The sequence below is a fragment of the Galeopterus variegatus genome, unplaced genomic scaffold, assembly GCF_000696425.1.
Source record: "Galeopterus variegatus unplaced genomic scaffold, G_variegatus-3.0.2 Scaffold254, whole genome shotgun sequence".
Taxonomy (NCBI): domain Eukaryota; kingdom Metazoa; phylum Chordata; class Mammalia; order Dermoptera; family Cynocephalidae; genus Galeopterus; species Galeopterus variegatus.
The window spans coordinates 7,547-21,575 of NW_007726365.1; the positions used below are offsets into that span (position 1 = coordinate 7,547).

General features: G+C 32.9%; 1 protein-coding gene across 2 annotated transcripts in view; it reads left to right on the forward strand.

Moving 5' to 3' along the window:
* The window catches only part of SSBP2 (single-stranded DNA binding protein 2), a 57,378-nt gene that overhangs the window by 7,072 nt on the left and 36,277 nt on the right, over positions 1-14,029 (forward strand). Inside the window, exons 3-4 of one of the 2 annotated variants that reach the window (XM_008566605.1) lie at positions 3,167-3,258; positions 8,258-8,306. In XM_008566605.1, coding sequence (XP_008564827.1) covers positions 3,167-3,258; positions 8,258-8,306 — 141 coding nt within the window. The remainder of the gene's footprint in view (positions 1-3,166; positions 3,259-8,257; positions 8,307-14,029) is intronic. The other variant, XM_008566606.1, reaches the window with a different exon arrangement.

Below are 14,029 nucleotides of genomic sequence, written 5' to 3' on the forward strand. Positions count from 1 at the left end.
TCGCTCCCGCCAAGGGTTCGGATCCCACATACAGACCTGTTCCCGCTCACTGGCTGAGCGAGGTGCGGGCGCGACGCCGAGGGTTGCGATCCCGTTGCCGGTCCTGGTCCGGTATGGGCGCAACACTGAGGGTTGCGATCCGTTGCCGGACACGAAAAAAAGACAAAAAGGAAAAAAAAAAAAGAAGTTACATGTAAATAGGAGCATATGATTTCCAAATCAGATACCTGAGGTAGAGAAATGGTGAGATGGACATATATGTTGAGCTCTCATGTAAAGAGAAAGTAAACCAATTCTGTATTTCAAATCTAAGACAGGCAATAGAATTCAGCTTAGTAAAGGGAAGAACTTTCTAGACATTAAAGTGCCCAATCATGGAAAGACTTTTTATGAACTTTCCAAGTGGAGTCTGAACAGCCATTTTGTCAGGAACATTGCATTGGGAGAGAGATTAGACCAGATGGAATTGTATAGTTGCTATCAGCTTTAAAATTCAGTGATTCTAAATTAGCTTTTCCCAGTCTGCCTTTGTTGATACTTGCAAACTTGGAAAGCCAGTTGTTGTTCTTTCTTATCTTCCTGATTTCTTTGTGCTTTAGATTATTCACAAAAGGAAAATATTTTGTAAATCTATCAAGTATGTATTGAATAATTTCTTACCCATTTCCTGTGACAATTCAGTTTAATTAGCCCATCATTTATTTGAAGGCCTATTATGTGGCAGATGCTATAATTGAGCACTGAGTATACAAAGATGAGTAAAATAGGTACAGTGCCTTTAAGGTTCTTATTATTTAGAAGGAGATACATAAAGAAATACCCTTATATAACAGAAAAAGTCTAGAAAAGAAAATATACATACTCTGTATAAATAAGCAAATAATTCTGTTAGGGTTTAGGGCTCATGGAAACTAATGAGGATTCGTTTAAGTTGCTCCCTTATTAATGGTCATAAGAAAGAGTTAATAGGTGCATGCTTTTAATTCACCAAGCACTGATAGGTGCTTTATATTTTATTGTATCCTCCAACAAGCTGTAAAGGAGATAATATTATCATTTTACAGATAAGGAAATTAAGTTTGAGAGATCATTGGGACAATTATTGGCTCAAGATCACACATATAGAAAGAGGAAATGGGACAGTGGCAACAGAGATTCAAATCAATATCCTTCTATGTTCAGAGCTATAAGGAAAATTGTTTTCCTTGATAAAACACAGATTTTCTAGGACCAAAAATGAGGGGAGACTCTCTTTGTGAAGCACTTCTGGTGTACTTTACTGTTCAGATTTTGTTTCAAGTGACTATTCTCTCCAAGACCCCTCGCTAAACTGCTGCTGCACTGTGCTTGATCCAAAAGTTAAGGGAAATAGCTGTGTTTTTAACCAGTGGCTCATGTGTGAGCCATTAGGAGCTATTGCATAGCTCACAAATTGGGATGTTTAAATAGATTTCCTTAAACAATGAGAGTAGCATGTAACTAGGTAATTTCATTTATCAGCTGTGGCTTACTCTCGAGTTAACAGGCTTTCTGTCACTTGATTTCTTTGACATCTTAGCCCCTACTACTCAAAAGGCCAAGGAAGATGAGTTCACATTAGTACAAAAGTGTGTTGTGTATTTCTGAACTTAGAGAAATCCAATAGTTTGGAGGGTATGGAGGTGAAATGAAAGTATGCAGGGAATGAAGGTGAAAATTGTAGGAAATAAGGACAGGAAAGATAGGCTGTGCTGAGCTGTGAATAACCTCACAGAGTCATGCTAAGGAGTTTCCACTTAATTGGTAGGTAGTGTGGGTCATCATGGCTTTTAAGTGACATCAATGGGACTGAGTTTTAGGATAGCTCTTTAGGATAGGCAGTATGGAGAATAGATTGGGAGGAGGAGAGACTAAATCAGGGACCAATTAAGAAAAGTAAATGTCTCAGTAAATAACAATGATTATTGATAGGAATGATAGCACATTTCAAGAGCTGTTTCACAGGTAGAATCAATAGACTTTGGTAACTGACTAGATATGGGAATTGAAAACAGAGATATCAAAGAGCTCCTAGAAGTTCTTAGTCTGGACTATTGTATGGAAGGTGATGCCACAGAACTGATTGAAGAAGGCAGTATAAAAAACTCAATCATGAGAAGATAATATTGTGTTTTCTTTTAGATATGTTGAGTGCAAGATGGTATCCAGATAGAAACAACTCCTGTGAAGCACAACATATGAGTTATCTAGGAGCTTAGGAGAGATATCATGATAATATAAAGATTTGTGATTCCTCACTTATAAATAATTGTTGAACAAATGGTAGCAGATAAGATTACCCATAAATGTGTATTTATTGAAAAGAACGCTGTGACTAGAACTTGGGGAAAAGTAACATTTAAAGAATTAGCAAAATAAAAGGTGCCAGCAAATGAAATAGTACTCAGAAAAGTTGGAGGAATACTGGTGTCAGAAAGCCAAGTGTGAAAGTTGTCCATGGTGTCAAGATATATTAACATGATAATGATAAAATTAACCTTTTGGCCTTTATGGCAACTAAACTAAGCTAATACAATATGCATGTTAAAACATTAAAGTGTTTTTATCCCTTGAATGTGCGTACTAGATACTAGAAGTTTATTGTCGTGATACATGCATACATATTTTGAGGATACTGTAGTTTTCATATATTTGTGTGTATTTGTATATTAATGCATTTCTGTGTTGGATTTGTTATTTTGTGAACAGAAATTTGCATTCAGCTTTCTTGAGTTGGGTTCGCCTATTCGTTTTTCCAGACTTTATGTAATTGTTCTGGGTCTGACAGTGTCAAACATGTTGAGTAAATTTTTTCTTTAAAGACAGAGTTTTGGATTTATGAAATGTTTTATTTGAAAAAGTTCACTATTGTACAGATATTAGGAAATTAATAAAGATATGTTAAATATTACAATTGCAACCACACCCTAATCATTTAATATGCTCCAGTAATCTTACATATTCACCTAGTTTTTAAAAGACACAATCCAAAGTAATTGTTAAAATAGAAGCAAAAGTACAAGAGTGGACCCTTCAGAGAATGAATTACAGAGGCCTTATCCAATGAGGAGTTATGTAGGGAAATCATTAACCAGCTTTCCTTTCTTTCCCCCCTCCTCTTTGGTTTTGTTTTTTTGTTTTGTGGTAGTCTGACCCTTGGTTATCATTACAGAACTATGGAGGTGCAATGAGACCCCCACTGAATGCTTTAGGTGGCCCTGGAATGCCTGGAATGAACATGTAAGCAAAATGCTATATTACTGTGTTTTAGTAAAGTGTTCTATTTTCTATCTTTTAAAATAACACTAATTTGTAAACAATTTGTGCACCTTAATCTCTGTGTAGTATAAAAATGAATGAAAGAAGCTGTAGTGTTTGCTTCATTTTCACAACATAATCTCTTATGTTGTTCTTCCATTGCATCCTTTGACTTTTTTTCTTTCCATTTTCAGGCACCATAAATAACAACTTTTAGCCTGTTAGTAGATAGTCTCCATATAGATTCTATACAAAAGTATCAAGAGATGCTGACATCACAACCATGACTTAACTCTACAGAAGTACATAATTGAATATTATTAACCTCATTTTAGCAGATACGTGGTAATTCCTAAGAATGGAATTTTTATCTCTTATAAATATTTGTATGTATCTTTACTATTGCTTTGTTGGGATCCTTCTCAACATACAAAGAATTCTCTCTGGTTGTATCTTTTATATTAAAGAACTTTCCACAGTATAGGATGAACTTTCTTTTGAAAATTCAAGATGCACTTAGATAAGGAGTAAACTAAAGGTTTTTTTACTGGAAAGGCCTTTCCAAGCCGAAGAGAGTAGTTTGTTTTGTCAGGCAATATAATACAGTTTCTTAGAGAATTTTTATTTCTTTTTCATTGTTCAACTTGCCCTCAAAGTCCCATGTATACCAGGTGCTTATTAGTGACATTCATTAATTTACCCAAGGATCAGTTCTACGATGTGGCCTAAATAAAGTTTAGCAGAAGTAATGAAAGTGTTCCATGTAGGTGTGTGGGTGTCTACTCACATATATTTTTCATCAGTCCATGTTTTGGTTACTTATATATCAAATTAAACAACTCTGCCATCATTTAATATCATTGAAGGTACACTGTGAAATAAGCTCTTTTGATGTATGTCAAGCTTTTTTTTAAGATTCTGAAACCATTTTCATGGAAAGCAGTTTTGTCTAAAATAGAAAATAGGGTAATAGGTGGGTACCAGCCAGACTCAAAACTAACAGAACAGGGGGAAAAAGTAGGTCAAATTTTCCTATCACCATTTTCACTTTTAAAGTAAAAATGGATAGACATGAAGTCTGACTCTTCTTAAATTCCTTAAAGGCTTAGCCCTTTATTAATGTTGCTGCAAAATAAATGAGTGATATTTTGTGCTTATGTCAAAAGCTGAAACTCTTACCAATAGAGTAGTGATATATATAAAGTTTACCTATATGAGATTCTCACCTTAAAATGCAAGAGGTTTTAAGGAGTATAATTTTGAATACTATGTACACATGTATGGAGTATACATTTTGAATGCTATGATCAACCCAGAATTATCATTAAATATTAAGAATGTATCTAATATTATTTTGTACATTGCTCTGCATTATAATTGGCCATTTGGCCAACTTTAGAGCAGCCTGTTTTTTGCCAGTTACAGAGAAAAAAATTATTTTCATGTTGACCATTTAGAGACTCAAATAACTGCTTTAAATTGTCTAGTTCCTTTCTTACATGTACTTGTCTTTCAGACTCTGATTTCCATTATTTATTACTATGTATTTTCTTTTTTTGGGGTCTTATACCATTTTCAGTTTTCTTTTTCTTTTCTTTCTTTCTTTTTTCTTTTTGGTCACTTTCAGTTTTCTGTAAATTAGGATTCCTTCAAGGACAATGAAAGTGTAAATATTTACATATTTACATTAGTAAATATTTTCCTTTAACAGGGAAACTTCTCAGGTATGGAAGATCTAACCAGAGAGATAATTATTGAATTGATATTGGCCCTAACAATGCAAAGTAAATTTAAAGAGACTAAAAAATAAAAATACATTATTATCTCCATTTCACTCAATAGAGTAACCTTTATCAAAATCATTTCATAATATTATCTTTAAAACAAAGTCTGACTGTGTAATTCAAGCAAGCATTTCTAACTGATATTGTGACTTTCTTCATGTCGTTTCTTTTACATGTTGGATAACTTAAAAATTGAAGGGCAAGGCATTAGAATGGTGTTACCTTAAGATGTGTCTTTAACTAATTTATTTATCTAACTAAAATATTTTTGTTTTGGCAGTTAGGAGGTACCCTCCAGAGAATCACATCTGGATCATTTTTCTTTAGCTTGTCATTTTTCTTATATCCTATGAGTATAATGACAATGAAAAATACCCAACCCTGGTCACTAAAGTAATTAAATACTTTATTCTAACTGGCAACTATATCCCTTTATTGCACAATAAACCGTTTGAACAAAATTTTGATAACTTTGTTGTTAAAAAAAATTGTCATCTCCAAAGAAAATTGTTATTCTGATACAATCTTTCCATCTCCATGGTCTAAACTCAGGATAAATTATACAAAGTGTCATTTAAAAGCAAAATAAAAGTTTATTTTCAATATTTCTATAATTCGTATTATATCTTTAGCAGTAAAAGCTTGCTATTAATTTAAATAATTTAAAGTAGAATTTACAAACTGTGACCAAAATGTAAAAATACATGTTTTAAAGTACACTATGACATATTTTTAAAAGGAAACTAGAATAATGGTGTATTTCTAAATTAACTACATTTTTACAAATTTTTAAATAGTGTAGGGATGCTGTATTAAAGCATATCTAATTCAACTTTGTACACCTTGCTATTTTATTAAAACTAAGATGACAAAAGGATGTCAAAGGATATTCTTGTTCTGTATCATATATTATAAAGTTTGTGCAGTTATTACCTTGAAATAATGATGGTGAAGTACAGAAGAAAATAGAATTTTTCTCTTTAGTAATCATGGTTGCTTTGATTTTATCAAAATCAGCATCCTTATAAAAATATAGACTTCTTTTAAATTCCATTTTTCTCTTCATTTTTGAAATGAGGCTAACCTGATTCTACTATATAACTATGCTTATATAGAAATTCCCATTCAAAATAATGCCTACATTATAGTTTGTAGATTACTTTCTTGATAATACCGATGGCTCTCAAAAGGAGGTGGAATGACTGAACTTAAGTAGTTGTTCTAGTAGAAGTACTCTCTACTCTAACCTCCACTTTATGCAGCAGTATTCGCGAAACTTGAAATATTTTCAAATACAGTGTTAATGTTGGGGGAAATTTAGCTTATCTAGATGAATTATTAATACTTAATCTCATAAGATTAAAATAAGTTTTAATATGAAACACATAGTATGCTGGGACTAGATTTGTATTTAGTAAACAATTGAAATGCATAGAAGGTATTTTGTGTTATTTATAATATAATAAATTTAACATTAGCATTTAATGTTTGAATAAAATGTGTAATTATTTTAACATTTAATTTAGCTCGTTAATTTAATATAGACAAATTTCTAAATGACAAAATATTCCATTATATTTAATACATTTTATATAGTACTTAATCATAATATTTCAAAATTATGAGATCATTATCTACGTAACATCATTGCATATAAATTTATGCCATGATTTGCATATGTGTAATTTTTATGTTGTCAAGATAAATATTTCTCAGTTTCCTTACTATGTTTTATTTAACATTAAACAAATCATGTGGATGGATCTTACTACCCAAATGTTTTACTTCATAAGCACTTGTTTTACCTTAGTTCGTGTCCATTGGGACATTGAATCCTATAAGGGAAATCATCTTTCTAAAGTGTTCTAGTAATTAATTGTAAAATAATCATCATCATCTTGGAGAGACAACAATTTCCAGAGACAATGCAAGTGCCTCTCACCTTCTTCCTATGTGCAAGACTTTGACCAGGTCCCCTCTGGCAAATTATTTTCCCTTCTACTCCTTAAGCTGAATTGGGAGAAAATTCTACTTGGGCATTCCTAATAGAGCCCAAGGACAGGATTCATGTCTTTTGCTGCTGTTTACACCCCTAGGTAATCCCAAAACAAAACTAAGAACAACTCCAAGCAAACATGTAACTACATGTAACTAACTTGGACAGCCTCTTTATCTAGCATTTAGAACTTTAAGTGTAAGGTCCCTAGAATTAAGGACCATGTGGTTTTTTAATTAAAATTTTTTACTGTCTTTGTAATCACAGAGAAAGGGAATTTTGAATGACCCTAATTACAGAGGACTGACTGACAGTAGTCTGCATTTCATAAGGTAGTATTTATTCAGGTATACTTAGGACTAAAGCACGAGAACAAGAAACTTTTATTGATTTAATTAATTGGGCATTGATTTTGTTTCAAAAGCTTTATGTTCTTATAAGCTATGGAATACAAAATATTCTCATCACCCTAAAATGAAGTAATATATTAAGAAACATTGGCATAGATTACCTCCTTTTTTCCCCTGAGATTTACTCTGACCACTGCCTTGAATTAAAATTATGAGAACAAAAAATGTGATTCCTTTATTTAATAGTAACTAAATCATCAATAGCAGTGAAAGATAGGTTGATATATAGATATATATATAAAGTAACAGGTCTGATACTTTGTGATTTTTTGAAAAAGAGGCAACTTTAGAGACCTTTTATGTATGTTTATTTATTTATAGTAAGAACAATCATTTCATACATATTAGTAATATTTTACAAATTATTTCATTTGGAATATGACATAGGCATCATTTATATTGATGTCACAAGATTATAGATTATATTTATTTCATAATTAGTGCTTTTTACTCCAAAAGTGTGTTTTTGTGATATTTAGATGTATGTATGTATATACTTACTACTATTGATGAATACCATTTTTTGTTTATTAAAGTAACAACTTGATATTAAAATGAAACTGGGCTGACTAAAAGTAATTTGACTTAGGAAGAAGACCTTCATGGAATGATAATTTTTTTTTATTTAAGAAATAAAAAGCTGTTAAAATAAATATAAAATGTAATTTTAGTGTTGAATTAGAGCTGCATGGTAACTGAATTGTAAATGTTAATATTTTATAATTGGTTATTACTTATTGTGAAACATTCAAAGAACAGGTTAAAATTGTAACTATCATATTTTTTTGTAGGGGTCCAGGTGGTGGTAGACCTTGGCCAAACCCCACAAATGCCAATTCAGTGAGTATATATTTGTTTTCATTTCTTTTGTACTTGTAATATTAACAAAAACAACAAAAATGTGTTGCCTTGCAATCAGTTGCACTAATCTTTTTTAAAAGTAATCATTCAAAAAAGTTTTATGAATATTTTAGAAAAATACACTTAATTTTTGAAATTATGTAGTTTTTTTCACTTCAAGGTCTAATGTAAACATTCATTCTATGTCAATTAACACTCTTAAAAATAAAAAAGAGTTAGTGTGATTTAAGTATACTGCAATAGCCCATATAATGGTCTATATTTATCATAATATAGTTTGATCTTCTAAAATAACTATGAAAATCAGTAAGTTGACAGATATAATCAGTCTCTATTAGAGGAGACCAAATTATTATGATTAAATTTGTTGTATTAATTATACCTAGGTTTGCTCTCTTGCTGCCCCCAGAAAGCAAATGCACATTTGCATTGTGCCTGTTAGCTAAATTGCCATCCTTGCACATCTCCTTTATGTACCTGACATCCTGGGAATTTTCTTTATGTATTTGTGGCAGTGGTTTGACTGTGCAAATTTTTTTCTCTTAATGATGTCACATAAATATATATACAGGTTAAAAATGAAGCTATCAGTCTTAAAATTAATATGATTTTAATTTCGTCATCCTAGAGATGTTTTTTGTTCTCGACTTTGAAACCTTGAGTTCTTCAATATGTGAGAGAGGTTCTACTGTGTACATTTATGTAGTGTGTGCACCACACAGTGGTGCCTGGATCAACGGAGTCAATAGAGGGCTGAAATACAGCCTGTGTTCCATTTGTGAAGTATGCAGATATCTACCTAAAAGGGATGCCTTTTGCTAATATGCACAAAGGTACCTTCATTGTCTAGCAGTGGCCTTAATGCCAAATAAACATGAAACTGATCCAACCTAAGGTTAACTTAAACATTAAGAAGTTAAAAGTGACATAGGAAGAATCATCCTAAATCCATCGTTATTCTAAAGCAGAAATCACTTTCTTCTTAAGTACACAACTGTCATGTTTTTAGAGAAAAAATAATTTACGTTACCTGCTTCTTAGTTTTAATAGCTGTGATATTTGCTAATTCAATGAAATTATTTGAGGTAGGAAGAATAGATACTGCATCCATTTGGGTCTTCAGTAGACTATTTAATTTCAACAAATCTTTCTAAGATACAGTTTTGCCAGATTACATTGTAATGTGAATACCTTTACTTCTCCAAAATTCTTTCAGTTTGCTTACATGCTTTAGAAGAGTTCATATTTCTGTTTGCTTCTTGCTATTTGCTATTTGCTATTTGAACGAATTCATTCAAGATTTCACTTTAAAATGGCATCTGGCTAGCAGCTCAAGATACACTTCTTTCAACTTCTTAAAATGCCCATAAGGGTGCAGAAAAAAACAATTTTCTATAGCACTGAAAACTCTGCCAATCTTCCTAGTGCCAGAATCTGGAAAGAATTTCTGTTTTCTGCATGTTTGATAAAGTAGATTGAAAAGTGCAACTGATGACCCACTTTAACTATGTAAGCCTTCCCACCTAGAAGCAAGAAGAGCCTTCTCTCCTTCCTCATTGTCAGCTCAGCCAAACATCCCTCTACTGCCCATTGATGGCAGCCAGAGTACAGTTCACACTCATCACTTCCCACCTCCATCAGTACATCCTTCTGTACACTCATCCAGAAACTGTCTCTCCCAAAAGCCATTTAGGAAGGGATGGTTCATTGTACCTAGAGGTATATTATCCAAGTAAAGAGTATTAGAGACATAGATAAGAAGAGAGCTCTGCATTCTGAGGATTTTTAGTTTTTTAGGTACTTCATCTCTTCCGAATTTCATAGAACTGAGCAGTACGGGTAGGAGAATATACTATATCAGATCAGCAACTGTGCATTATTTTAGACCCTGAGAAATACCAGGAATTAGGATAAGAGCTGTGTGCACCAAACTGCTTTCCAACAGTCAGTCTGAAATGGGAGTTTGACCAGCACATGTGTAGGCAAGTAATAGAGTTGAAAGTAGTAGATGTGGAAACATCTACTCTCACTCAAAGTGTGTGAACAGGGAAAAGTACTGGGGGGAGGCCTGTGGTTTTCTCTTCACAAAGGGAAAGTGGTATCATTCTAAGCATGCAAAGGAAAAGCATTTCTCCGAAAACGATTTATAATGAGAACAAGGAAAAAAATCATAGAAAACTGATGACTTTTAGCTGAAACATAGGACTTCTGTGAAACAGAAGTAAAAAAGAGGGATTTTCACCCCAAATCATTATTTTGTAGGGACAAATCATTTATACTATTTTGAATTCCAAGTTTCTTAGATTTTCTCTCCATATTTAATTTTACAAACACTTTTTAATTTGTGTCAATACAGTATGTCTGTGACTCCTCATCTGACTCCTTTGGGCAGTGTATTAAAGTGGTTGGGTTTTTTGTTTGTTTTTTGCTGTTTTCAAATATGTTTTGTTCACTGTTATTTTTTTTTCTTTTAAATGTTTATTTTAAAGTAACTTCAGATTTACAGAAAAGTTGCAAGAATAGTACAAAGAATTCTTATACACCCTCCACCTGGATTCCCAAGTGTTAATGTTTTATCACATTTGCTTTGTGATTTCTTCTCTCTAAATAAACATATTTTTTCCTGAACCATTTAAGTTTCCTGTAACTTTATCCCTATACTTTGTTGCCTAAAAACAAAAGACATTGCTTTTCATAATCCCAGTACAATGATCAAAATAAGGAAATTAACATTGATGTAATGCGGTTTTGTAATCTACAGACCTTGCTTAGACTTCACCAATTGTCCCAATATCTTCTATAACAAAAGAAAATCCCAATTCACTTGTTGCATTCATCTGTCATGTCTCTGTCTCCTTGAATCTGACACAGTTCTTCAGTTTTTCTTTGTCTTTCTTAACCTTGCTGTTTTGTTGAATGCAAGCCAGTTATTTAGAATGTTCCATAATTTGGTTTTGTCTGATATTTCCTCATGATTATATTTGGGTTACAGATATTTGGCAGGAGTACTACAAAAGTAATTTTGTTTTTTTCTCAGTGCATCATTTCAGGAGGCACGTGATAGTGATTTGTCCCATTATTGGTAATTTTAATTTTGATCGTTTGGTTAAGCTAGTACTTGTCAAGTTTCTCCACTGTAAAATTACTGTTTTCCCCTTGTAATTATTAACTTGGAGATATACTTTGAAACAATAGTAAATATTCTCTTCCTGCTTATACTTTCATCTGCTGTTTTTGGCAACCATTGATGATTCTTGCCTTAATCTTTTTTTTTTACTTTGTTGATTGCCTAATTCTATCTTTCCTTCTCCATTTATTAGTTGGCTTTCTACTGTAACAAAGAGTTGTTCTTTCTTCTCCATTCATATTAATTCATGTATATCAGATGTACTCATGGATTATTTTGTTCAGTGGGTTTAGAATGCTAAAATTGTCCCAAATTTGACCAGTAGGAACCCCCTTCAAGCTGGATTGTTTGTCCTTTTAACATGTCCCCACTATTCTCTAATCATTAGAAACTCATCTTATATTTTCCCAGCTTTAGTCCTGGAAATAGCCATTTCCCTGGCTCCACTGAGTCCTTTTAGTGGAGAATGGTACAAGGGTACTTCAAAAAAGTTCATGGAAAAATTCATGTTATCTTTTAATTCTATTGCTCCACTAACTATTTGAAATACCCATGTATTTAGAATCCACTGAAGTGATACATATTCTAAGCCCTCAACCAACAGAATTAGGAAATAGAGGTATGTATACACACACACCCATACATATCTGTACCTTTATCTATCTACATGTATTAACATCATGAAAGCAAACTGATGCTTTAATTTCAGTATAACACCACTGAGCTGTTTCTAGCCTTTCTTCTTTTCATGTTTATAACTCGCTTCTCTGAAAGTGTGAAATCTGCCTACCATTATTCATAATATAGTTAAGTATTTAACCTTTGACAATCCACAATTTTGTCATGTAAAAGTGTTTTGATTAAAAATAGTTTTGGGCACTCCTTTACGTGACAGCAAGAGAAACATTTTTAAGGGCAAATTTATATTTTTAATTCAGAATAAAAGTATGATTTTTATTTTTAATTTCCTTGACTCTGAGGATTACATTATTGGCCTCAGATTCTTATTTGGAAGTTTATTTACAAATCTACCAATTCTAGTTTTTCCCTTTTTATCTTTTTCATAAGCAACTGGCAACTGTGCACTTTGGTTTGGCTATACAGCAAGTTCTAATCACTAAGTATCAAGCAGTTTTATTGAAAATAGACACTTCTGATTATAGGGTACAGAAAACCAATCAAACTGGACTCACACTGAAAGAGACTGTTACTGGATCTTGTATCTGAAGAGTTCATATATAAATTTGGCTTTGGGCACATTTGTTTCCAAGGATTTAAATAATGTCATCAGGACCCAGTCTATATTCATCTCTTACCTTCGTTCCCCTCCTCATAGCAAGACTGTCGAATACAATACAGTACATAGCAATACAAAAGAGCACAACTCTTTATCAGTTAAGCAAAAGTATTGGAAACAACTCTAACTGAACTGGATTTGCTTAGCATGGGTCATATGCTCATTTATGAAACAATTATGGCCAGGGGGTACAATACTTTATCCAACAGGACTAGGTCACATGCCCACTCCCTGATCCCTACCCAAGCCATATAGAGTAAAAATAAAGGCGGTGTGGTTCAACAAAGAAAATTAAATCAGGAATTGTTAGGTGAAGCTTAGTCAGCTGTTTTTCCTGATCTCTTCAGTAGTTGTTACAGTTCTTTGTAACTATTCTCATTGTGCCCCTACATTATTGGCCCCTTCTCTATCAGCTAAAATTGTCTATATTTTACAGAGGAGAACCAAAAGACCATTAGATTCAAATTTCTTCAGATTCTACCCTTTACCTCCAGTATTATCAGATCTTTAGTCACCTTTCTCTCTTCTTGCCTCAGAAATAGAAATGTTCTTTCTTTTAATGCTAAACCCTCTGTTCTCTTTACTGTTGCTTCTTCACATATCCTACTCATTGACTCTTCCAAATGAGTCTTCAGTCTGTCCCTTTCCACTGACTGGAACTTCCCTCTAGTGCTATGCCAGTAAACAAAATCCCAAGACAACCTTAAACCCCTAGTCCTCCACTCCTCTAGAGTTGGGAGGGGGTAGCTGATAGAAACTTCTCTTAACCCTCCCTCAGTCTCAAACTGTCATCCCATGTCTCTCACACTTTCACTCCCTCACCACTATTCACTAAATAGCGAATTGCTTGGCTTTCCTTTTTCATCATTATATGGCAGTGCATTGCCTAAAACGTAGCAGTGACAAGTGAAGTTTTATCGAATTGACTTCTCAACCTATTTAAATTCCCATGAAAGTCCTTTTCTGAAGGTTACTAGTGACCTCCTACTTACTAATCAAATGCGACTTATTTTCTGTCCTCATCATATGTGACCTCTGAGATATTTGACTCCTTGTTTTGTCTTAAATGTCTGTTAATTTCCTTTTTTCATTTCAATAATGGTTAATTTTCCATATTTTTATTAAAGTATTACTTTTTGTTATTTTTTTAGATGAGTCACATAAAGGTTAAAAGGCAAGAGCCTGACAGAGTTCAAGAATAAGCCTGGTTTAGACATTTCCTAGCCAAGCTGCTTCTTTTTTTTTTTTTTCCTTTTTGTCTTTTTTCATGACCAGTAA